Source organism: Schistocerca americana, chromosome 1 (assembly GCF_021461395.2).
Source record: "Schistocerca americana isolate TAMUIC-IGC-003095 chromosome 1, iqSchAmer2.1, whole genome shotgun sequence".
Lineage (NCBI taxonomy): Eukaryota > Metazoa > Arthropoda > Insecta > Orthoptera > Acrididae > Schistocerca > Schistocerca americana.
In genome coordinates, this window is record NC_060119.1 from 512,442,091 (window position 1) to 512,469,583 (window position 27,493).

A 27,493-nucleotide genomic window follows, 5' to 3' on the forward strand; every position below is an offset into this window, starting at 1 on the left:
CATCTGATAGTCTGTGGACAGATACTGGTTGAATAACAAGGGAAATTTTTATCGACAGCTCTTGGCACTGAATCGTGAAGTTGTTAAAATATTTAGGAACTGTGGGATTTAATCTTCTTCACATTTATCGATTCAGTGCCTCCTCATTAGTTATTATATACAGCCACCTAATTTTAAACATTGATTTTTAGCACCACATTTGAAAAGCTTTTGATCTCTTCTTGTCTGAGTTGTTTATCGTCCACGTTAGTTCGCCCCCGGTAGCTGAATGGTTCTACCCTCTGTAATAAAAAACTGAGTGAATGGATGAACTAAGAACCTAAATGGGTGTCATCGGACGTCCGCCCCGAACAAATTCAACGAACAATGCAGAACAAATTGAGACAAAAAAAAGTGATCAGCGCGTCGCCAGAATGTCAGTCCTAAGGGCCCGGGTTCGATTCCCGGCTGGGTCGGAGATTTTCTCCACTTAGGGACTGGGTGTTGTGTTGCCCTAATCATCATTTGATCCCCATCGACGCGCAAGTCGCCGAAGTGGCGTCAAATCGAGAGACTTGCACCCGGCGAACGGTCTACCCGGCTGCAGGCCCTAGTCACACGACATTTACATTTATCGTCCACGTTTCACCTCTGCACAATGCAGCGCTCCAGTCATACACTCAGAAAAGAGTTGCTAACCCTTAAATTTATATCTGACTTTGATGAATTTCTCTTATTCAGAAACGTTTTTCTTGTTTAGTCAGTCTACATTTTGTATCCCCTGTACATTGGGACTTATTTTGCTGCCTGAAAAGCGAAACTTATTGAAAAATGGAGGAGTAACTGGAATATTTCATGGGTATTTTTATTCTCCGTTCAGGAAAAAGAATACAACTGTACAACAAACAAAGACGATATGAATATTGAAGTTAATAATTTATTGACAAAGAACTATAATATACATATACACAATGATTAGTTTTTTGTTGATTTGTACTTTGTTCTGTTTCGAGCACACGAATCTAGTTGATTAGAACAACTGTCTGTACTAAGCGTGCGGCAATATTGATTCGAAAATATGCCCTTATTGCTGTAGTCACACACCTAACAGTAACTAGTCCAAAATAGAACACCATCACATTTTCATATTTGAAAAAATAAAGCGTCCTATCTGGAGTGCCTACGCTGAATTGGTCACTTGCTGGTACTCCTCCTTGTAGTAGCGGGGCGCTGGGTGCCTACAGTCAGTCGGCCTTCCCACATGACGTCGCGGCCAAGGAGCAGCTGCCTCTGAGCTAGAAGGGGCACTCTAGACCCTTCCCTAGCCCTGCGCCGCTCCCAGCAGCAGGTGCATCAGAGGCCCCAGAAGACTGCCCTCTTCAACTGCCCCCACTGGCCTGCCGTGTCCGCCCCCCGAGTCCACCTCTGACGTCGGTGAGGTCGACGTTGTCGTGCTGGTTAGCTTCGCCAGGTATTTGCCACAGCGCTGTTGAGCCACGAACATGTACTCTGCTCAAAATAGAATGACATCATCGGTGAAATCGAAACATATGTCACAAACGAATTAAAATTGTTATATTAAGGACTGAAGATCCTCGAGGTCAAGGTCGTAAGTAAATTTTTATTACAAGGTGATCTAATAACTTACTCGTGACGCTCTCTGCTGTGGGATATTACAAACACTGATTACAATGTGGTAGTTACTAAGTTTTAACGGTATAAAGCCTTATTTCTATGACTTTTGTTATATTTGATTGGTTATGAACAGTGTAAAGTTATATTACCTACACGTTCCGTGTGGATTTTGTCATTTTAAAAAAGATTTGATCGATGTGTTCAGCCGTTATGACTATTACACTAATCGAGAATGTTTTTATGACCCTAAATGGCTCGTGTGTAGCCGAAACTAGTAACCGAAATAAAAATTTATTTGAGATCTTGACGTCGAGGATCTTTAATCCTTAATTGAAAATTACGAGAGATCGCTTATCTCCAACGTCGACAATGTCAAGAAACATGAACTACAATTCGACCATATTTCATGCTTCGTGCGGAACATTTATGTGTGGCGATGTGTGATAAGGGGGTAGGCCATTAGATGTGATAAATATGGATGGTAGGAAAGATTTATTGACTTTAACTACTTACAACTAATTCAGCAGATTATTTATAATTTAGTTAAAGGTAAACAAAAAAGAAACTATTGTAACAACTTGGAGTAAACTTCTGTTGGACAACATACTACATCATTTTGCAACTCTAAAGTACTATAGAACCGACGATTCCACCGTCTTTGCAGCGGTCCTCTACAAGGTGAGAAAACTGCTGGCTTCTGGGCATAGTCTTCCATATACACGAGGGCTATCCGGAACGTGAAGTCCGATCGGTCGCAAAATTTTTAAATTTTACCGAAGTAAAAACGCAATGCGTACACTTTGCATATGACTGTTTTTAGTTCATACATTGCAGTGAACGAAATGTATAAAAGATACTTGAATTTTATTTAAAGCTGAGATCAGAAGGATATCTCACTTCTTTTTGGAGTTATTGAGTTTTATTGCTGAAGGACGGCCTCGTGCGAAGCGCACATTCACGTCCTTGCGTATCGCGAATCACGTGGTCATAACAATCGTCATATCTCATATACGATTCAAGATATCAAATGATAGCACGCAATGAGGCACATATATTCGAAATTTTTATTAACCGAGATATGGAAGTAACTCGTCTGCAGCAGTAGGCGGGGGAGGGGGTAGGGGGGGGGGGGGGGTCGGCGGCTCAGGACGCATTCAGACATCCATAGTTCAGAATGAAAACCAAAGTGGCGCGCATATACACGTCCACAATAACTGGAGAAAGCCGTAGCAGGGCATGTATACAAGCCCATAGCAGCGAAAAGGGTTAAAACTCTTAAATGTTTTCCACCACCAAGGAAACGTAAATTTCAACTTCATTCAGCTACCCGTTGCTGAGAAAAAAGGGTTTTTTAACTGTTTGCCACAGGCAATCAGAGAACTAAGCGTTCCTATGAGGGTCCAGTTTGCATCGTTTAAGGTAAAAAGTACAGGGTGGTCCAAAAGTCCGGAAACACCCTCATAAAATTCGAATGGAGTAGCAAACAATGAAACAGAGTCCCTACACACGAGGAACGGGAAGGGGGAAACTTTATAGGCTATGCTATCAAGATGGCGGCCATCTTGAAAGCCGCCGTCTTGGATTCAACTCCAAAATTTCAAATGGGAATGTGGTCATGTGACATATCAAACAGCTAGAGAATTTCACCAGAAAACAATGCCGTTGTTATTTTAAACGTAGCTTTATTCATTCTCGGGTTATAGCAGCAGCAGTGGGAAGCTCGGCAGCGTGAGTATTACGCATTGAGAAGTCATAAAATGGAGTCTGAAACGGTGCAAAGTGACTATCCCATGCCTGCTATGTTACATGTGTTTAACTGTTAGATATCATTTACTCATGCTAACGTTTTAATCATTGTTTCCTTATTTTCAGGTTACAAAACGTCTTTAACACATGAAGAACGCATTGAAATCATCTTGATGTCAGGAGAAAGAAGCACAGTCGTCACCCAACCAGACAGCCCATCACTCGCAGCGCATTTGCCAAGCTTTTGGCCAAATTCTGAGCAACAGGTTCTGTCGCAGATAAACCTAAGGCTGGAAGACCAAAATCCGCCACCGATGACGCAACAACAGTGAGCGTGTTGGCATTATTTAGCAAGAGTCTGAGTACTCGTCGTCTGTCACAGTAATGTGGGGTTAGCTGTACCTCCATACTGCGAATTTTATCGCAGCACAAATGGCACCCGTTCAAAATTCAGCTGCTCCAACATCTGTACGAGGATGACCCAGATAGTCGGGTTCAGTTCGCAGAATGGGTGACACAGCAGCTGCAGATAAACCCACGTTTCCCCCATCAGGTGCTGTTCAGTGATGAAGCCCATTTCTTTATCAGTGGTGAAGTGAACAAGCAGAATCACAGATACTGGTCCGACACATATCCGCAATGGATTGATGCTTCCAAAACGGTCGACTCACAAAAGTGATGGTCTGGTGTGGTGTGGGGTGTGGGGTACCAAAGTCGTTGGATTTTTTTATTGATGGTACGTTAACAGCCAACGAGTATGTGAGGTTATTGGATGAAGAAGTGTTTCCCTTGTTGTTAACAGAGGACGGAACATTTCCGGAATTCTTCCAGAATGATGGAGCTCCACCACATTAGGGGCACAATGTGCGAGCATACCTGGATGTGCAGTTCCCTCAAAAGTGGATTGGTCGTAGGGGTGCTGTGGAGTGGCCACCAAGTTCACCAGATTTGACTCCTTTGGATTTTTATCTTTGGAGTCATGTCAAAGCACTGGTTTATTCTGTGAAAATACGAGATTTCCATCATCTAAAGCAGCACATTGTTGATGGGTGTGGTCAAATTCAGCCAGATGTGTTGGTCAAAGTTCATCAGGACTGGGTTTGGACGATAGCATTAACAATCCAACATAATGGACAACATATCGAGCCATTCCTATGACTGTTGGTGGTCTCTCGTGACTGTGTAACATCGGCGTAATGTCTCTTCGGCACATAACACACATGCTGCCGAGCGTCCGACCGCTGCCACATGTAAATGGCTATAACCCGAGAATGAATAAAGCTATGTTTAAAGTAACAACGGCATTGTTTTTCTGGTGAAATTCTCTAGCTGTTTGATATGTCACATGGCCACATTCCCATTTGAAATTTTGGAGTTGAATCCAAGATGGCGGCTTTCAAGGTGGCCGCCATGTTGGTGGCATAGCCTATAAAGTTTCCCCCTTCCCGTTCCTCGAGTGTAGGGACTCTGTTTCATTGTTTGCTACTCCATTTGAATTTTATGAGGGTGTTTCCAGACTTTTGGACCGCCCTGTAGTATGAGGTTTCCGTAAAGCTACCGCAATCCGCGTAAAGTTATGATGTATTCTAAAGTATACTGAGGAGGACGCAGTATGGATGGGAACATCGACCGGTTAACACTGATAGCAATATTTTAGTTCCGAATAACCGGTATTTTTCGGTATTTGTTTGGTGTCGGTTATAACAGGTACTTTTCTTTTCACTAATAACCCCGTTAAAAACCGAAATGTCAAATAGCCTTAGCAGCAGAGCTAAAGTTTTTTCATTTTTAAACAAACCCTTTTTAAAGTACAAGTAATTTTTATTCGCAAAATTTGCATTGCTTTGAAATATTCCGTTATCACAGAAAATGGCAAAACCTATCAGTGCTATTTTAACAACAATGGTGATAGAAACGAGCAACAAACACATGGCATAAGAATTGGAACAACATTCCCGAGACAATGATGTACCTGTTATAATGTGGCGTGGTATATTAGTTGGTATGCGTGTCCATACAGTGTGCAAGACTTCCCCCATCTGACCTATTGGTAGTTTCTCACTATCGTCGTTGGATATCAACTGTATTACAGAATGGCACATCCCCAGTCTGGGTTTAGTTCACGAAGTGCGGTATCAATGAAGTACAATGCTTCATTACTCTGTTAGATTAAAAAATGGGAGAACTCACAACAAACTTGTGACGTATTGTAAGGAGGAAACTTAAAATTATCATGAAACTTCCTGGCAGATTAAAACTGTGTGCCGGACTGAGACTCGAGCTCGGGACCTTTGCCTTTGCGGGCAAGTGCTCTACCTTTTTTTTTTTTTAGTCTCATTTTGTTTACTTTTGTTCGTTGCATCTGCTCGGGGCGGACGTCATAAGACATCCGGTTAAGTTCGTTGTTGATCGATTAGCTCAGTTTTTTTTTTTATTACAGAGGGCTGCTAACCCTCTGACCGAACACGCTGAGCTACCGTGCCGGCGTAAAATATTTGGTCGGGGCGGACGTCACAAGACATCCATTCAAAGTGATCGTTGGTTCCTTGACTCAGTTTTTTTATTACAGAGAGCACGCAGCCCTCTGGCCGAACACGCTGAGCTACCGTGCCGACTATTTTTTTTATGTTGGTTGCATCTGCTCGGGGCGGACGTCGTAAGACATCCGTTTAAGTTCGTTGTTTATCGATTAACTCAGTTTTTTTTATTACAGAGGGCACATAACCCTCTGACCGAACACGCTGAGCTACCACCAACTGAGCTACCCAAGCACGACTCACGCCCCGTCCTCAGAGCTTTAATTCCGCCAGTACCTCGTCTCCTACCTTCCAAACTTCGAAGAAGCACTTGCCCGCGAAAGGCAGAAGTCCCGATTTCGAATCTCGGTCCGGCACACAGTTTTAATCTGCCAGGAAGTTTCATATCAGCGCACACTCCACTGCAGAGTGAAAATCTCATTCTGGTTAAAATTATCAGTTCATTCATAGTTACAATAAAAACAGAAAACAGCTGATTTGCTGCCTGCGTCTACATAACATGCCTTTCTCTGCTTGTAGCATTTGAGAACGGACAAATTAACACGAAAAATAGAGTGCTTCAGCCACAGTTTTCACCCTTAATGTCCAAATAGTGGTATGCTCCCAGACTGCAACAAAAAATTAGCATCTACAAGAGAATACTGGTGACTTTTGTAGAAGTTAACCACCTGTCACTTTCAGAGAAAAGCAGCGAATGGAGATCAAACTAAGTTTTCTTTCATTTGCTCATTTAATTTAGTGTTTTGATTACAAGTATGTTGAAAAAGAGGCAATCGAAATTTTTCAGTCTTTGTTCGAGTTCTACATTTATTACAGGAAAAAACATGATAAAAAACCGAAAGTCGGTTATTTCAGAAACCTGTTACTTTGAGCGTTTTTAACAGTTCGGCAAAACTGGTGTTGAAAAATAAAAAACAAATAGATCCGAAAACCGGTTGTTTCAGCGATAACCGCCATTCCTAGGACGCAGGTTGTGGAGCACTTACTGTTCTTGCGGCAGCGGTTGGAGCACTGGAGCTCGCAGAGAGACCGGAAGCCCCGGTACTTGCCGGTACCCTCCTGGCGGGCGCACAGCGGCCGGTACACCGGCTCAGGCAGGCACTCGCAGTTAGAGCACAGCTGCGCCCTGCACACCTCCGCCATCACCAGCAGCAAGCAACCTGCAACACAAGTCCGTCGTCAGGGACTGACGTACGGCAGCAAGCTTCCAGGAAGGTACATGGTGTCCAGCAAAGTTCTGCCTGAATTCAAAATTACACTACTGGCCATTAAAATTGCTACACCAAGAAGAAATGCAGTTGATAAACGGGTATTCATTGGACAAATATATTATACTAGAACTGACATGTGATTACATTTTCACGCAATTTGGGTGCATAGATCCTGAGAAATCAGTACCCAGAACAACCACCTCTGGCCGCAATAACGGCATTGATACGCCTGGGCATTGAGTCAAACGGAGCTTGGATGGCATGTACAGGTACAGCTGCCCATGCAGCTTCAACACGATCCTACAGTTCATCAAGAATAGTGACTGGCGTATTGTGACGAACCAGTTGCTCAGCCACCAATGGCCAGACGTTTTCAGTTGGTGAGAGATCTGGAGAATGTGCTGGGTAGGGCAGGAGTCGAACATTTTCTGTACCCAGAAAGGCCCGTACAGGATCTGCAACATGTGGTCGTGCATTATCCTGCTGAAATGTAGGGTTTCTCAGGGATCGAATGAAGGGTAGAGCCACGGGTCATAACACATCTGAAATGTAACGTCCACTGTTCAAAGTGCCGTCAATGCGAACAAGAGGTGACGGAGACGTGTAACCAATGGCACCCCAGGCAATCACGCTGGATGATACGCCAGTATGGCGATGACGAATAGACGGTTCCAATGTGCGTTCACCGCGATGTCGCCAAACACGGATGCTGTAAACAGAACCTGGATTCATCCGAAAAAATGACTTTTTGCCATTCGTGCACCCAGGTTCGTCGTTGAGTACACCATCGCAGGCGCTCCCGTCTGTGATGCAGCGTCGAGGGTAACCCCAGCCATGGTCTCCGAGCTGATAGTCCATGCTGCTGCAAACGTCGTCGAACTGTTCGTCCAGATGGTTGTTGTCTTGCAAACGTCCTCATCTGTTGACTCAGGGATCGAGACGTGGCTGCACGATCCGTTACAGCCATGCGGATATGATGCCTGTCATCTCGATTGCTAGTGATACGAGGTCGTTGGAATCCAGCACGGCGTTCCGTATTACCCTCCTGAACCCATCGATTCCATATTCTGCTAACAGTCATTGGATCTCGACCGACGCGAGCAGCAATGTCGCTATACGATAAACCGCAATCGCGATAGGCTACAATCTGACCTTCATCAAAGTCGGAAACGTGATGGTACGCATTTCTCCTCCTTACACGAGGCATCACAACAACGTTTCACCAGGCAACGCCGGTCCACTGCTGTTTGTGTATGAGAAATCGGTTGGAATCTTTCCTCATGTCAGCACGTTGTAGGTGTCGCCACCGGCGCCAACCTTGTGTGAATGCTCAGAAAAGCTAATCATTTGCATATCACAGCATCTTCTTCCTGTTGGTTAAATTTCGCGTCTGTAGCACGTCATCTTGGTGGTGTAGCAATTTCAATGGCCAGTAGCGTAAATCACATCAAAACAAAGCTCGACAGAAGAAGTAGCAAAAAGTACGTACACTGTGACAGCTGCAAGAATTTTATTCAGGAGTTCCGGAACTGTAATTACAAAAGCATTTTAATTACAAAACGTGGTGCCTATAAATAGTACTCCAGAGGCCAGAGTGAACAATTACACAGCTGAAACGCTAAAAGTGGATAGTTTCTGAACTCCTTCACTCACACTCGCTTCCATTCACTTTAGTATACAGCACTCTTTAGAGAGCTGATGTGACATCACATGATGATGTCATGTGAGAACTGTGGTATGGAAGGCGATTGATAGACTTCGGTTTATTGGGAGAATTTTAGGGAAGAGTGGTTCACTTGTAGGAGACCGTATATGGGACGCAAGTGCGACATATTCTTGAGTGCTGCTCGAGTGTTTGGTGTTCTACCAGGTCGGACTGAAGGAAGATATCGAGCAATTAAGAGGAGGGCTGGCAGGTTCGTTACCGGTAGGAGATGCTTCGGGAGCTCAAATGGGAATCCCTAGAGGAAAGGCGACGTTCTTTTCGAGAAACACTATTGAGAAACTTTAGAGAACCGGCATCTGAAGCTGACTAACGAACGATTCTACTGCCGCCAATATACACTGCACGTAAGGACCTCGAAGATAAGGTACGAGAAATTAGGGCTCATACGGAAGCATACAGAGAGTCGTTTTTCCCCCGCTCTCTGTGCGACAAGTAGTGGTACAGCGTACCCTCAGCCACGTCCTGTACGGTGGCTTGCGAAATATCTGTGTAGTGGATGTAGATGATTTGTCCTTTCAGGGAATTGTGTCAAATATACTTTTTAAACGCAGTCACTGCCGCCACGTGACCATACGATTTTATTATTTATTTGTTTCACTTTCGCAATTTTGGTTGTAGAGCCTTTTTCAGCTGCAGGCTTAAAACTGAGGTAATGTTCCTTAAATTACGTTTATCATATGTTATCGCATTAAGCGATACCCATATGATTCATTGGTTTCGGTTTTCACCTTGCACTTCAAAGTGGCTCTACAGCCTAAAACGCGATGGTGAAGTAAATAAATAGTAGAAACTTACCGTAAAGTGGCAGCAATGAGTTAATTTAAAAATGATTTAATATGGTTATTGTGCAGCAAGAAGCGAAGTTACCGCGTTATATCAACATCCAAGATCGACATAAGTTAGAGAGAATCGAGTGCTTGCGCTTCTTTATTGGTTCTTACTTGTAACTAATACGTATATTCGTTCACCTGAATTCAAACTACTCTTCCATAACAGAAAATCTGACCATTTTTTGTTCAGCACTTGTGCGTCTGCTCCTTCCACAGCTGACGTCCTCGCGAGCACTCTGTACGACGACTCGATTCACTAGCCATGCTATCTCAGAAACGGTGGTTCTTCCCAGGCTACACAGTGGTAAACGATTTGGGTCTGCCTTTGCTCGGACAAGGTTGACACGGAATTTACATGTGGTTCGGAATGTTGGGCAATAAAAATGCTGCTGCTGTGATGTTTGCTCTGCTGTGTTGCATGCAGAGAAAAAGATGGGTGCAAATTGGTTCAAGGAGCGTCAAAGATCAGTCACGAAAACTTGCTGAGAGAATTGAGGTTGAACGAAAAAAAATTATCATTACTTTTTGTCTGTTGATGGTACAATATTTGATACATTACCGGAAATGATTCACCTCATACATTGGCGTCTCCGTGCATAGGCACTGGCCGCCTATTGATCGAATACGCCAAATGTGCCCACAGAACGATCACTTTTCGACCGAGAATCTCAAATCTGACCTGTGTGCACTACCAAAATGAGTGCGGGATACAGCGTTAAAGCTCAACCCAACCAAAATCCCACTGGTGCTGGTTGGCCATTCTAGGCTCGTCAGCCCGAAATATCGGGAATCCGTATCATCTTTAACGCTAAATGGGACAAATATCAACTTCTCTCCTTCAGCAAAGAGTCTAGTAGTAATAACAGATGAAAATCTAAGTTGAAATGAGCGCGTAACTGCAGTGTGCAAGAAGGTATCAGCATCTCTTCATGCCCTACAAAAATATTAAAGCTATTCCTCCCTGGCCTGAAAAATAAGCTTGTACAAACACTTATACATGCAATTCTTGATTAAAGCTATGTGACCCTGCAAAGCTTTCCTCATGAACGCTCACTGCGCCTAGCACTGGTTATGAATGCCTGTGTTTTCGTTGTATTTGTGATGTCCGGCTATTTGGTCACATTTCGCCATCGTATGTACAGGCATTTTAGCTGCGTGCAGATAAGTGCAAAGATTTCCAACTCCTTGTCTTCTCTACTGTTTATCAATGAACACTAGCCCTCATTTCTTTGGTTCAAATGGCTCTGAGCACTATGGGACTTAACTGCTACGGTCATCAGTCCCCTAGAACTTAGAACTACTTAAACCTAACTAACCTAAGGACAGCACACAACACCCAGCCATCACGAGGCAGAGAAAATCCCTGACCCCGCCGGGAATCGAACCCGGGAACCCGGGCGTGGGACCTCATTTCTTTCCTCGACCTTAAAGTACTTGTTTGAAAAGCATGGTAGAAACATCCGCTCCTATCAGAGCAAAATCCTTTCTGTCCCATTCAATCGTTCAGCCACTTTCTCGAAGTTCTTCTCTGTAACAGGCACCTGACTCTGGAATTCAGAAAACAGTTAATGACATATCTACTAGAGCAACAAGAAAGATTACCGTTCTCTCTACATGCCCTCGTTAACCTTGTACATCCGTCTTTCCAACCTATTATACCTCATTTCCCAGTACTCTTAGATGATGCAGTCTCCGTAAATTTCCTTTTTCCCAGAACTCGCTACATAAGAAAACAACTCTTTTGTACATCTATAAATTCTTCTTTTATCTGCCACTATCATTATTGTTATTATTGTCATTGCTTTTATTATTACTGTTACCACTATCAGTGGAAGCATCTGCAGTAGTACAAGTACTGCCACTGTTAACTTTACTAGTTGATAGTCAGTATAAATATTTAACCATGCTGCAACTTCAGACACTCAGATCATTTTAGTACTAGTTGTCATATTAAGATCATTATTTCTTAGGTGACTAGGATGTAAAAAAAGGTACTGTGTGTGTGTGTGTGTGTGTGTGTGTGTGTGTGTGTGTGTGAGAGCGCATGGAACCGTGGTCGAACCGTGGTCCGATGTAAGACAGGGCCTGATGGCTCTAATCAGATCTGGTTAAATAAGTGAATAAATAAGTGAATGTGGCATCTACTTTTCCATGCATGCTTTTACAACCATTCACTTTTCCTCTCTCTATTATTGCTTCGGCATTTCACGTTTTCTGTCAGTGTAATTTCTTAATACCTGTATTCCCTGTTACCTACTTCATTTCCTGCATTTTTGTATTTTCACCTTTTGGCATTACATTCAACATCATGTGTTGTTATCCAAGGATTTTTACTGCACCTTTTTCCCGCTTTGATCCTCTGCTGCCTTCACTGTTTCATCTCTCAAATGTGCCCATTCGTCTTGTGGTGTATTCCTTTCCCCTGTTTTGGTTAATCGTTGGATAAAGGTCCCTTTCAGATTCTCGATGACCTCTGGGTCTTAACTTATTCAGATAACATTTCCTTTTTGTTATCTCTTTTGTTGTAAACTGCAGTTCATAACCAATAAATTATGGTCAATCTGCACGTACCAATGGGAATTTTGCTGGGTAAAATTTGGGTTCGAAAACTCTGCCATACCATTATATAATGCATCTGAAATCTTCTGGTGTCTGCAAGTCTACCCAACATATGCAATCCTCTTTCATAATTTTTGAATCGAGTGCCAGCAATGGTCAAATTACGCTCTTTGCAAAATTCTAGCAAGTGGCTTTCAGAATTAATTTTTTGTCCCCCTTAAAGCCTTAACTGTATGAATAATTTGTTTTATGTCATCACACATTCTTTCAAGCTCTTAATCATCTGTGGTGTTAATAGGTATGTAAACTTGTTCCACTAGGGGGGCGCGGAGGGGGCAAATAGTATCATCCGCCCAGGGCGGCAGTTTTTGGGGGCCGATATGTTTTAAATTTCGATATGGCTCCAAAACGATGAATTAAGCAAAATGAAGTTTTTATGGAGAGGAGTCAGAATAAGTGGGAAATACAAATCATCCTCAAAATCTACTGTCTTAAGGGGAATTATCTACGATATTGTGGAACAGATGAGAAATAAAGCGCTGGATTTCGTTGCTATGAGTGTGTCTTTCAAAATAGTAAAGCTTGCTGTTGGTCGTGCTGCCAACTCAGTTTCTACCAGGCGCCTACTCAACACTTGAAATGTGCCTACGTTAACTTGAAAGATCTACAGAAGAGAAAAACTATATAATAAAGAAATAAAGATAAATCTCAGCGTATGATGGCGTAATTGTCCTTATACAGCAACCTTACATATCTACATCTACATATATACTCCGCAAGCCACCAAGCGGCGTGAGGCGGAGGGTACAATTCGGGCCAAAGTTATATTTCCCCCCGTCTGTTCCACTTGCGGATCGGGCGAGGAAAAAACGACTTTCTGAACGCCTCAGAACGAGCTCTAATTTCCCTTATCTTTGAATGGTGATCATTGTGCGATTTGAAAGTTGGTGGTAATAATATATGCTCTACATTCTCTGCGAAGATCGGATTTCGGAATTTAGTAAGCAGCCCCTTCCGTTTAGCTAGTCGTCTATCTGCAAGTGTATCCCACTTCAAACTTTCTATGAGATTTGTAACGCTCCTGTGATGGCTAAATGTACGTCATGAATCTTGCGTCTCTTCTTTGGACCCTCTCAACCTCTTGAATCAGACCCAAATGGTAAGGGTCCCACTGTGAGGTAACGGGCGAATTGTGGCGCCCTGGAAAGATTGTAAGTTCGGAGTTGGCGCGGCCGCACGGGTCGCTGAGGCAGCGTGGGCCCGGCAGCAAACACGTGGTGCCAATCGTTAGCCGGACGAGAGGGGTAGCCCCAGCGCATGGCCCAGTCGCGTGCCTGGGAATTCCATTGTGACGCTGTATCGATGAAGGAGACGCGCTGGGAGTGCCAAAGATGGCGGAATTTCTGAAACCTTAATGGCAGACATTTCACAGTTCGTATAGAAATTAATAGTAGCCAGATGAATCGTGATACCTCAAAAAGAAACAAGTACGTTACTATTATCTGCACGACGATTCTGATGGTGTAATCAGATTTTCAATATATTTATTAGTTTAAAGTTTAGTATCTGATGATAAATTATACAAGTAACACCCAGCAACGGATTTCCAAAATCTAAACGCTTCATCCCATTTCGTCGATCGACGTGTCATTAGAAAGCTATTAGTGTAAACCTAAATTGGCGTAAATTACAGGCATGTAACTTGAATAGGGCATGAGTTATTGTAGGTCAAAGTGGCCGATTACTATCGATCGCGTCGGGCCATAAATACTCCACAGTTACACACACAAAAAAAGGTAGCAGCATGCTTATAAATATATTTATTCAGCTATGTCTTTGTTTATATCCAATATATAGTATTCATGAAGAAGTTGGTTAAATATTTACTGTGTTTTAGAAAGCACAGAGACATTAGACTACTGGCCTACCTTTTGTTGCTACTCCTTTGATATATGTTTATTTAATTTGTTTAGGTGTTTAATAATGTGTGTTAGAGCGTGTTTGTGGTCCAGCCGTATGAATATTTATTTAATTTCAAGTTATTTAAATGTAAATCCAGTATTTGGTATGTGTTTCAGTATGTTTGTGAGTGCACGTTGGCTTGGAGACATGGAGGGAGCGCTCTAGCCAATCACAGCTCTCGTTACTAAGAGAGGCATAGGGAGGTTGGGGAGGAGCACCGTTTCCGGAGAGGACACGGGGGAGCTCTGGGCAGTGCGGGGTGCTGGACAGTCGCACAGGTCACGGGAAAGGAGTCCAGGACAGTACGGTGCGAGGGACGCACAGTCGGCGGAAAGACTTGGACAGTGGAGCAGTTTGCGCATGGTCGCGGAGGATAGAAATATTTCGGAGTGTCGACCTGTGCTATTGTGTGATTTCCGTAGCTTCTGCAGTGAAGACGTAGTATGCGTTCAGGAGTGAATATCTCGCGAGCTATGTTGTTGTTCATAACTAATTACGTGAAGTAGGAATCTATTGTTGCCCTGTTATTCAACTTATATTTTATTTAATTGCTGGACCATCGACACCAATAAGTGTTTTGCAGAAATATACCGCATTCTCAAAAGTACCTCTACTATCGTACTCATCATTTAAAGTCGTTAAGATAGAACCTGCAGATTATATTTAATTGCAATCTTTCATTTATAAATTTATATGTTACATTCATAATTCGCAATTGCCGAGTGATAGAAACCTTCGACCATTCGATTCATGTGTGTATTCTTATTGTATACTGTAGACTAAGCAGTATTTGGCCTGTAATGCGGCAACTACGTATCCCAGTCTCTTGACAACGAAACCAGCCAAAACTTTTAATATTGCAACGCTGAGTCGGAGGGTAGGTAGTTGAGGGTCACACCATCATTTACTTTTCTTTTGAAAGGCCGCACCATACAGACGAACATACTCTAAGACTGGACGAAGTAACGTATTGTAACCTATTTCCTTTGTCGAAGGACTGCATCGCTTCAGAATTCTACCAATAAACCGCAATCTAGAGTTCGCCTTGCCCGTTACTTGTGTAATATGATCATGCCATTTGAGATCATTTCCAGTAGTCACACTCAGATACTTGACGGACGTTACCGCTTCCAAAGACTGGGCATTTATTTTGTACTCGTACATTAATGGGGATTTTTACCTTGTTTACGCAGTAGGTTACAATTACTAATATTGAGAGATAACTGCCAGTCATTACACCACGCATTTATTTTCTGCAAATCCTCATTGCTTTGTTCACAACTTTCGGGTGATACTACTTTCCTGTAGACTACAGCATCATCGCCAAACAGTCTAATGCCGCTGTCAATACCATCAACCGAATCGTTTGCGTAGATCATAAAAAGCAGCGGACCTATTACACTGCCCTGGGGCACACCTGAAGTTACGCATGTTTCTGCTAAAGTCACCCCGTTCGGGACGACATACTGCTCCCTGTCGGTTAGAAAACTATCTATCTAACCGCATATGTCATCGGATAGGCCGTAAGCGTGCACTTTTTGGAGCAAGCGACAGTGCGGAACTGAGCCGAAAGCCTTTCGAAAGTCGAGAAATATGGCATCATCCTGGGAGCCGGTATCTAGAGCCTGCTGTATATCATGCACAAAGAGGGCCTGATGTGTCTCGCATGACCACTGTTTCCTATAACCGTGCTGGTTTCTGCAGATGAGCTTCTCAGAGTATAGAAACGTCATTATGTCTGAACACAAAATATGTTCCATGATTCTACAACAAATCGATGTCAGTGAAATTGGCCGGTAATTATGTGCATCCGATTTTCTACCCTTTTTATAGATTGCTATGACCTGTCCTGTGGAACTTTCCGCTGTCCCAATGATCTCTCATAGATGATGGATAAGAATGGTGCTATATTTGTAGCATAGTCAACATAAAATCTTACAGGGATACCGTCTGAGCCAGATGCCTTCCTGGCGCCTAAGGATCTTAAATATTTTACAGTCCCAGATACACTAAACACTACGTCAGCCATCCTTGCGTTTGTTCGATAGTTGAAAGGGGGAATGATGCTGCAGTCCTCTACCGTAAACGAGTTTTTGAAAGCTAGGTTTAGAATTTCGGCCTTCTGCTTATCAGCATCAGTTACATTACCCGTACTGTCAGCAAGAGAGGGTATTGAATTATTTGTAGCGTTCATAGATTTTACGTACGACCAAAATTTTTTGAGGTTATTTTTAGAATCTGCAGATAAAATATTGCTTTCAAATTCGTTAAAAGCGTCGCTCATTGACCTTTTGACGGCTGCTTTCATTTCGCATAATTTCTGTTTGTCAGCGGGACAGTGGCTACGTTTAAAACGACTGTGCGAAATTCTCTCCTTTCTCAGCAACTTTCTAATATGTTTGTCGTACCGAGGTGGATCCTTTCCCTCCCCTATATTTTTGCTAGGCACATACTTCTCTAGCACATGGTGGACAATACCTTTAAATTCCGACCAAAGATGCTCAATATCTTTGTGTCCCGCGGTGAATGCTTCGAGCTGACTATGAAGGTATTCTTAATGACACTTTTATTTGCTTTCCCAAACAAGAAAACTCTACGCTGTTTCTTTGGGTCCTTTTTTTTTTTTTTTTTTTTTTTGCAACTTCCACTGACATAGAAGCCACAACGACATTATGGTCGCTAATACCTTCTTCTAGATTAACTTCCCCAAAAAGATCAGGTCTGTTTGTCGCCAAGATATCTAATAAGTTCGCACCTCGAGTTGGTTTTCTAGCCAATTGCTCAAGGTTGTATGCCGATAGCGCTCCTAGAACAACATTACACGAGTCTTTGCTTCTGTCACCTGTGATAAACGTGTAATTTTCCCATTCAATGGATGCCAGATTAAAGTCTCCACCCATAACTAATGGATAATTTGGATATTTCTTTCCTATGTACTCTAGACTTCCCCTGAAACGTTCTGCGACGTTTGTTGCGGATGCTGGTGATCTGTAAAAATATCATAATACAATGGTCAATCCTTGTCTGATTGACAGCTTTATCCAAACTGTTTCACAGTCCTGCTCAGTATCGATCTCAACTGCGTTTAAACAGCTTTTAACCGCAATGAACACACCACCTACCATAGCATCAGTCCTATCCTTCCTCAACATTGTCTAATCCGAGTTCAAAATTTCACTGCTATTTATGTCTGGTTTCAACCAGCTTTCCGTACCTAATACAATATTGGCATTGATATTGTTTATTTCGGAGAGTAACTCTGGGATCTTGTTACATACCTATAGCAGTGTCGCTGAGAAAAACACTTTGTAACAAATAAATAAAGGATGGGTAAAATATGAACAACCCATCCTACACCAAAGTCTATGAATGCGTCACGATGACTGCCACGCGTTAGAAGTGGTGCGAAGAGCTGATACAACTTACAAAGCGCATCTTGAACAGCTTTAGAATAAACCAACCATGGATATAATGAGAGCCAGTCCAATCGAAAGGTCCCCTTTATGCCATCTTCATCATTTCTGAAATTGTAATTTTTCTCAGGTTGCCGGCCGCGGTGGTCTAGCGGTTCTAGGCACTCAGTCCGGAACCGCGCGACTGCTACGGTCGCAGGTTCGAATCCTGCCTCGGTCATGGATGTGTGTGATGTCCTTAGGTTAGCTAGGTTTACTTAGTTCTAAGTTCTAGGGGACTGATGACCACATATGTTTAGTCCCATAGTGCTCAGAGCCATTTTTTTTCTCAGGTTGATATGGATTCAATAAACTCTAATACTTTAAGGAATCGTCCATCTCCTTTTTCCATCAAAGTAATGCCCGACATCGGAAATACTACCCTTTTCATAAAATCACATGAAGTCAGCAGAGTTACTAGGTAGGTCTACTTTTTCTCCATCAGTACAATTAATGGCCCTTTCAGTAGAGGTATTTTAGTTCCTCACCGTTCCCTTGTGATAGTTGATCGCAGGCTGTATATTTCTCAATTCCCTCACCTTCATTTCCGATTTTCATTAAGAAAACTTACGAATATCGGTCATTTTTTCAACCTGTGCTCTATGCTTTTACACTCCAAAAAAGTTGTAAGTAAACCACATTCCTGCACCATTGATCACTTGTGACTCATTGCCGACTACGGAGGAGCTGAGAGACAATTTCATTCACTGCCGACAATACTTTCAAGCTGCGCCGGCCAGATGAGTTTCCTGACACCGCATTAAAGGGATGCTCGCGCTCAAACGTGGCGCTTAGTTGCAGTAGTGATTACGAAATTAATTAAATGGGTATCCTTCTGAATGGAACCGCGTTAAATGGTAGTGAGGGAATTGAAAAACATACTACCTTCGTTAAGATATCACAATAAATGGGCTAGGAACTCAAATATGTATATTAATAATCTGAGTAATTTCGTAACTCATTCAAGTGGCAACTGTATTTCATTTTATTACAAGCTAAATTTGTATGGGAAATGGATATACATCCTAAATTCCTCACTCTCTCCCCTTTCTCGCTGCGCACCTCACTCCCGCCCCTTCTCTTTGTCCATCTCCTCATCCTTCTCCTCTCTTTGTCCTGTACCCCTCTCTACGACACTGAGCCTTGTTTATTGCTGTTGCAAATGAAACCTTGATGGGAACTGAAGTCGTTCAAAATGAGTGGCTGATTCGCTTGGGATCACTGGTATACGGGATATGGGAGACACGTCTCCAGCTATGATCGCTTTAATGGCAGTATCTCACACAGTTTTAATCTGCGAATGGTCAGATTCCATAGTAGTATTCTAATCAAAAGCCGGTAAGGCATAAACATAACTCTCCTATTTTCTGTAAAACTGATGCTGAGAAAGGTAACAAAATAACATATTGTGGTGTATACAACTTTTGTTTGAAAAACACACACACACACACACACATATATATATATATATATATATATATATATATATATATATACTGTTCCCTGAGAACTGAAAAGTGCACGTGACACGATCGACGGGCATACTAGAATCACTGTGCAACACATCTTCGCAAGGCTTTATCGGATTTTCACAGTGGTTTTAATTTCGAGACCGACTGTACCTTGAAAAAAAAAAATTCTCTTACATTTGGCCATGCGAAAAACACTTCGATCGTAAATCAGTTCCAACGTGTATGAAAGTCAGACATAGAGTCTTGTTTATTGCTATTGCAAACGAAACCTTGATTTGGAACTGAAATCGCTTAAAATAAATGGGTGAATCGGTTGGGACCATTGGTATATGGGGTATGCGAGCGACTTCTCCATCTGCTCAATCTATGATAATACTAGCTTCCGTGACGTTACTTCTAAATATATAAACTCATCGAGTCTGTATTGAGCCCACCAATTGGCGTTACGAGTGCAGCACCTTGACAAAATAGCGACAAAACAAGAGAAGAGCTTTTGTTTGTTGGAATATGAGAAATATTTAACTGCTATAACAGTGCAGCGTGCATTAATAAGGAATTATGGAAAAGAACCGCTATGTAAACAGATCGTTATGCGTTGATATTGACAAATTAGGGACACTGGTTGATTCTGTACACCTAAAAGTACAGGCCCACCATGTGTGTCAAATGCTATGGTGGAGAGTTTGAGGGAAATTTCATACTCAAATAAAAAAAAAAAAAAAAGAAATCGATGTTCCGCGCAATCTACGAATTTGGAATACCGCGGCAAAATCTGTGGATCATTTTTCGACGGCGGTTACATTTCAAACCGCACCGTAGGCAGTTCGTACAAGATTAAAACTGTAAGATTGTGGCCGGCGACTTCAGTTTTGCATCACGATGCTGGAAGCATTTGGGGATGAACATTTCGCCTCTAAGCTGATATTCATCGACGAAATTACCTTCCGTGTATCTGGAAAGGTTAATCACCACAGTGTGAGGGAACTGAAAATCCTTACGAAATTCTAGCACATGAACGAGATTTTTGTACAATGGCAAAGGTGAAATGCTTCGTACAATATCGCGTAAAAATGGAGGAAATCGGAGAAGAGCTTATCGAAATTTTTGTTACCAACGTTTCGCCTTTATGCATTGATACAGATAAACTACTTACTTCATACTTAAATATCCTGTAGCAGTAGTTCTACGCACTGCAAACGTAGCGGAACTAAGGAGCTTTATTAATTCTAAGCTGTGGATTTTGCAACAAAAGTTGTGATTTACAGTCAGTCTCAGAAAAACGTTTTCTTCTTTTTATGTGTCATTGTTTGAGAATTCAGTTTTTATAGCTTGTGAGTCCTTTGAGAAGTACTGACCTGCATGCACTGAGATTTGTACAAATTCAATGATAATCCGTTTATTTGCTTTTAAGCATATGCTGATGTTTCCGAATATTTAATTACCTGCCTTTTCAGTATGGGAACGTACTATTTTTTTTTTATTTCTGTAGTTGTATTATCTACAAAAAGAACAACATTTACATCTTCTGAAATTGCAGATAGAGGATCATTTTTGCATCAATAGCTGGGTACAAACAAAAAATGCAAACTTGAAGCAGTCTACTGTTCTGTGTAGAAGGATATGTTTTTAGTTCAAGCTGCTTAATAGAATATCAGGAAGATAATACAATGTTAATGAAACATCTCGCTGGTTGTTTTGCTCCAAGGCCTGTGGATGCGTTCGCTACAAAGGAAGTGCGCTGCGGTCTACCACTTCCGACGCAAAAACGCAAGGCCGAACATCAGAACAGCCATCTGCTGTCTTTTCGTAAATGCTGCACGTTCTCTCTCTACATCGTTCTGAAGGAAGTGAGTCCCTGCGGTGAAACACAGTGAAGCCACACTTACAGGCCATAAGCCGTGATTTTAAATAATTTCGTTAATATTTTTGTGCAATTGTGAATTACTTAGGAGTTTCAAAAGACTAAGTAGTGTACTAAGAACTTCTAGGCGTGGGAAGTCATAGTTACGTCAATTTTGGTTTTGTATAAGCCTATAAATAGTCTAGACAATAGTGTCTGGTTCTAATTTTGTCTCAGCTCTTCTTGTCTCTAGTTGTCTGTATTGTGTTAGCTCGTGTGAGCGCTTATGACTTTTAACTGTGAAAATACATAGCGTAAGAGGATTCAAAACTTTAATTTCAGAAGTATCTTCCATCTTATCTGAAAGTAATTATGTTTGTTGAAGGGAACAATTTTATTATTAAAAAGAACTGATGACTATTTCTTTTACGTGAATTCAGCTAAATGAGATAGGGAGTTTCAATGAATAGGAATTAATTCAAAGTTGGAACAGTGCAAATTTTAATTATTTTCGATCGCTACATTACGCAGCGCAGTGATTATCATTTCTTCATCAAATCGAACGAACGTTAACGTAGGTATAGGATCTTTGAGTGAATTTATAATAACTCGCAAAAATTACTTTTGACGTGAATGTAACTTACTTGGGAGAGTGCAAAATTAATTTGGACAGGACTACCTTAAAGATTATCATCTTTATTCATTGATTCATTCCATCAAAGTTAAAGAGAGAAAGATACTATGAAATATCAGTTCCACTACGAACTCTGTTTTACGACGAATTTTAAAGAAAGTAAATTGTGGCGTCTTCTCACAAAGAAAATTAACAATTACGACGCCCAGAGATCAGAAACAAACCAATATTAACAATGATTAATCACTACCAACTAGTTAAAAAATATCAAGATTACGAGAGACGCCACAAGAGCAACACAACTTCCAGGATGTTGCTGCGACAGAAGTTTGGACACAATTTCCTGCCTGGTGTGGTTATTTGCATGATTTCATCGCTATTGCTAATGTCATGCGTTTCGTATTTCATTGTTGGGAAACTCTGGCGTCAGGAAGATCTGCTTGCCGCAGAACAAAGGGTTGTGATTTGATAATGATGCAATGATGGTTTCATGACGCTCGGGAACGGCATGGTTATGAACGCTCTTGTTGAATATGAGGTAAATGCTCAGTGAAGCTAAAGTCGTCTTGGAACAGATCAACGGACATATATTAGACTTCAAAGACCGTCGACACAAACTTACCAATGTACTGAAATGGGTCGTAAACATCACCCATGGGAGCAAGCATACTACAAGTATGTTCATTCGATTCTCTTATGTATTTATAATATTGTAATTAATCGTAATATACTAAAGAAATGGAGAACTAGCTGAAAACTATTGTAGGTTTCTTAGTACATTTGACTGGCTCACTATAGAGAAAAACAAGGAAAGAGCTAACCACTGTCAGAACAAATAAAAGTTGCTTTCAACAATTCTGGACAAGGCTGTTAAAACTGCTTCTACAAAAAACCCGAGTCTTTCATTAGAAGTGTCTATTAAAAGCGAAATTGACACACAATCACGACATGATGCCGATAATTTCTGACAATACTGATTGATCATTTTATTGTTTTCCAAGTCAACATGCTTGTTTCTCAATATATACTAATCGTACAGGGATGAACGGAGTATCTTTAGAAAGATTTTTTAATCGGCTTCTGATACTGCGTACCGTACTGATTTTGAGCTAAAACTTAGTATTTGTGGAAAACAAACATATCATAGACAGAAGGGCGCATGGATTCCGGATTTATACTTATATTTTACGATGGTAACTTATTAATAATGAATAAGAGACCCCCTGTTCATATTATCTTATTATAAATACCATTTTATTTGTTTTGAAGTATTTATTAACTGGATAATTGTACATAACATTGTCATAGATAATAACCGTGACCACTGCAGTTGTCCATTATCGATGCCCGTCGTACGGGTTGATTCTTCTAAACGAATATACTTTCCATAACGACAAACATTTATGTCATTGTCGCCTTGAACTGTGGATTACTTATTGCTGTCAAGGCCTAACGTGTTTTCTGTACGTTGCGAAATAAATATATAGACATGAAGAATAAAGATGTAGAATGTTAAAAAGGTTTCTTTTATTTTAAAAAAACTTTAACTTTTTCACATAAAAATCTGAGGCATTATTTTTCAACACGCCCTTGTACATAGTTGTAAAGTCTTCCTAAGAACATGGAAGTATTTCCGGTCAACACATTTTATTAACAGGATGCGAATAATGAATTCTTAGCGACGAACTGTTGTTTGAACACTTACTACTGAAGACTTAAAAGCGGCTGTTCATTATTGTGTCCTGGTTGTAGGATGAGTTTCACATTATTTGCTCTTTAGCGTATCCCAGCAATTTGCTTCTAAGAAATAGCTCTTTTAAGTCGCGATGCTCTCTATTTCTCTAGTATAGCAGGAATGTTTAGTATTTGCATAATTGCGTAATATACATGTATCTTAAGTTACATCGTTTAAGCAGAGCCATCTTTATCACACTACTTTGCGTTACTCGTTTTTACTCATGTTTTTTTTCCTTTTATAGGACGTCCGAATTACTTCCAAGATTTATTCTGTAGAATATGGTGCTCTCAACAGATCACTTCATGGTTTGTTATCCGTTTCCTGGTTCTTTCCCTCATCACAGAAACACTTCTCATCCTTCGACAGCCTTTTTTCCTCGTTCCTTACATGTTTTTGCGCCAATCAACGACATGGTACCAGTGTATGACAGAAGTATGGTTTGACACGATAAATTGCACTTGCACGTTCCTAGACTATAAAGCTAAATTACACACTTTCTTAAATGGCATTTGGTTTCTAGAGCACACTGGTAGGTCGTTCGTTTTGATGTCAGTCGGGTCATTCCATGTCAAGTCACCCAGGCCTTGACACCAACCACGTCAGATTTTGATGAAACTTGGTACAATTACTTCTTTTATCATCCTGAAAGCACTTGTAAATTTTTTTGCTCTATCTCTTATAGTTTTTTTTTTATAAATTTTTAAAGTTGTTAGATTTGGCGTTGTTTCAGCAGTCGGAAATAGTAACTTAAACGTGTCCTCACAACTAAAAAAATTTGTATATTAAAGAATACTCAAGATATCAGTATGAAATTTTGGAATAAGCTTGTGTATTATATCTAAATGTTAAAAAAATTACCATAAAGATATATTAAAATCTTCCAAATGAAAAAAAATTTACAAGCTTTTTTTTTTAGCTAATGGATGTTTAATTTTACAAAAACTGCAATATCTAGAGTCTCAGACCTGATAGAAAGCTCAAATTTGCTTTAAAATACTCTTAATTGTACAGGCTACTAGATAAAAGAAAAATTATGTTGGCTTTTTAACCTGTTTTTAAAATAATATTAATTATATTTTAAAAATAAAAAGTACCAAGTGACTTAGACACCGAAAATAAGTTTTTGCCTTCTTGGAGTAACAATGTACACTTGGATTTTGTTCTGTTACTCCTGTGTTTTGAAGTAAAAAATTTGCATGTAGATGACTCCAAACTCCACCGACAAAATTCAGGTGTTCAGGGATACCTTCGGGTACACTGGACCTGTGGCCTCTGGTGGGGTTTACAGAGTAATACTATTTTTGTCATTTATTCGGTTTGTTACTCCGTTTACCTTTGTGTCTGTAAAAACACCTTCATATCAACGAAAACGACTGTAGTGTGCAGCCTTTCGAACTCGTAAAAATTTCTGTGTATAAAATGCAATGTCCCGACTGACTGACTCACTTGAAGACTCCTTATCGGCCAGTCCAAACCACTAAGGATAGAGACCTGTAACATGCTGAGGATCTTATACAGCAGGCATCGTTTAAGAAGGCATTTTTAGAAATTCCACTTCTAAAGGTTTGAAATAAGGGATGAAAGGTTTTTTGAAAATCTGTCGCTATTAAGGCAATTTTGAAGCTAGACCCACGAAAATTGGTATTTGGTTTCTCGGTCAGAGATAAGGGTACTCGTGTTTCAGAATTTTTCGAAATTTAACCCCTATGGCTGTGAAACAGTGGGTGAACGTTTTTTAAATATAAATCATTATTAAAGTACTACTAAGGAATTTTTAAAGCTAAATCTATGAAAACTAATATTTGACTTCTCAGTTACAAATAAAAAAAAACATGTTTTAATGTTATTGGAAATTCAGCCCACAATGGGGCCAAATATACAATGAAATTTTTAAGAAATATTTCATTATGAAAGCATTTTTAAAGTGAAATCTATGAAGATTTAAATTAGGCTTCTCAAAAAAACAACAATGTTTCACCGTTTTTGGAAATTCAGTCCTAAAGGGGATGAAATAGAAGTTGAATGCTTTATGAATTTTTTTCACTGTGATAGCATTTTTAGAGCTAAATTTGTGAAAATTGATATTTGGCTTCTCAGTGAGAAATGAAGAAACTCTTTTTTTTCAGCTTCAAAGGAGATCAGACTGATTTAGTGACTCATCATCGCCCAGCCCAAACTGCTGTTGACAGAAACATGAAATTTGAAGAGGGTGTGCATCTTATATCTATAGAAGTCGTTAGAGAGGACTGTTCGAAAGTCCACTTTTAAAGTGTTGAAATTAGGGATGAAAATTTTTAAGAAAATATTTAGTTCTATTAAGAAAATTTTAAATCTAAATGTATGAAAACTGAAGTTTCACTTCTCGGTTATGTACAAAGAAATATGTGTTAGAGGATGAATGTTTCTATTGAAATATCACCACGATAACGCAGAAGGCATCATTAATAAAATCCTTGGACTCCAGCTGCCAGAATCGCTTTTTGATTAGAAGTACATTCGGAACAAACCTTGCTTCTACGGACTTCATCGGTGTGGAAAGTTTAGAAGGTCTTGCAAATTGTGAAGAACGTTAAAATTCGACTGAAGGACAACAAAAGAACAATCTGCCCTGCCCATACAGTCTGTGCGATGGAAGCAGCGACACTTGTACTTTTATAAGGTTGTCGTCCCTGCAACAGCTCAGCGTAGCATCGATGCGCGGCTCTTCCATTGCATTCAGTGAACCCAAACACGAGATTAACTTTCCACTACTAAACCCAGCCATAACGCTGTGTATTATTGTTAATGTACAACTAACACCGCCAGAAAAACCAAACCCGCGAAATACTTGAGCGTTACTGAATGTAAACTTCAGGGCGTAGGCTAAAATGGGCATTCTGTCGTCAACAGCAGGTAGCAAGAGCGAATTTAACGAGTCTGTTTCCAAGCATGACAAAGAGCGCATTTGCACTGTTGTGAGTATGTTTTAAGTGCAATACAGATTATAATATAAAAAAAATGGTTCAAATGGCTCTGAGCACTATGGGACTTAACATCTGAGGTAATCAGTCCCCTAGAACTTAGAACTACTTAAATCTAACTAACCTAAGGACATCACACACATCCATCCCCGAGGCACGATTCGAACCTGCGACCGTAGCAGTCACGCGGTTCCGGATTGAAGCCCCTAGAACCGCTCGGCCACCGAAGCCGGCGATAATAATATAAACGGGGGTCGAACATCAAACGAAATGCACTTAGTCTCTAACATTTCTCCGAAGACTAATCGTCCCTTGAAACAAAATACTAAAAAATATCTCTGGACAACCTCCAAAAGTTGACTGTGAACTTCGGGTTCACTCTGAACATGTGACGGAAGCAGATTGTCAAAAGGACATCGACGAATAAACCAGCGAAATGGCTAATGCACACGGCTAGTATTCTAGAACAACGTGGGTCAAAACTCCGTCCTGCCGTCGTGAGACAGGTTTGTCGTGGTTTTCTTAGTTCTCTGCAAGTGAATATCGCGATGATTCCCACGAAATGGGTGCAGCACATTTCCTGGTCCATCTTTGTCCAACTGACAGACTACCTTGCCTGTAAAAATGCCGATATCGACAGGGCAATAAATTCTTCACTTTCCTGCCTCCCGCTGCTCATCAGCTTTGGCATCTCGTACACAATGACGACTGCCTTTATCTCTCACGATGCGACGGCTTTTGTGGACCACTGGACACCCTTACGAATAGTCTTATACCGAAAAAAATGTGAGGTATCCATGTAGAGGTGAAACCGTTAATGCCGCCTGAAACCCCTCAGAGCTGGGACCATACTCTGGAACACTTGCTGATTTACAGAGTCGCTTAGTACAGTCCACTCACAGACAGTATTGCTGTGCTAGGCTCTAGCGGTACTGTTACGTATCGACCAATACAGTGCGTCAACGATAGAAATCCTGACGCTGCACGGCCGAGTCAGTGTTGGGCTACACATACCTGCGACAAGAACGGCGACCACCACTCTGTCCATGTCTGCACAGTACTACGTGACCAGTGGCCAGCGACGGACAATTTAAAGCGGTTGCGAGCGGAAGAGTCGAAACTTCCCGCTGGCTGGAGTGGGACACGTTTCCTGACGCAAGGGAAATGCTGTGGCGCCAAGCGCAATCCCCTGTGTGTCTCCTTATGACTCAT

At 41.1% G+C, this 27,493-nt stretch overlaps 1 protein-coding gene across 1 annotated transcript; it reads right to left on the reverse strand.

The window, feature by feature from the left end:
• Window positions 1-896: 896 nt before the first annotated feature.
• LOC124624434 lies at window positions 897-27,362 on the reverse strand. The gene is made up of 3 exons (XM_047149107.1): window positions 27,296-27,362; window positions 6,884-7,057; window positions 897-1,488 (listed from the first exon to the last, which is right to left on the reverse strand). The coding sequence occupies exons 1-3, from the start codon at window positions 27,327-27,329 to the stop codon at window positions 1,301-1,303; spliced, it is 396 nt and encodes a 131-aa protein (XP_047005063.1). The 5' UTR covers window positions 27,330-27,362; the 3' UTR covers window positions 897-1,300.
• Between the last annotated feature and the right edge of the window lie 131 nt (window positions 27,363-27,493).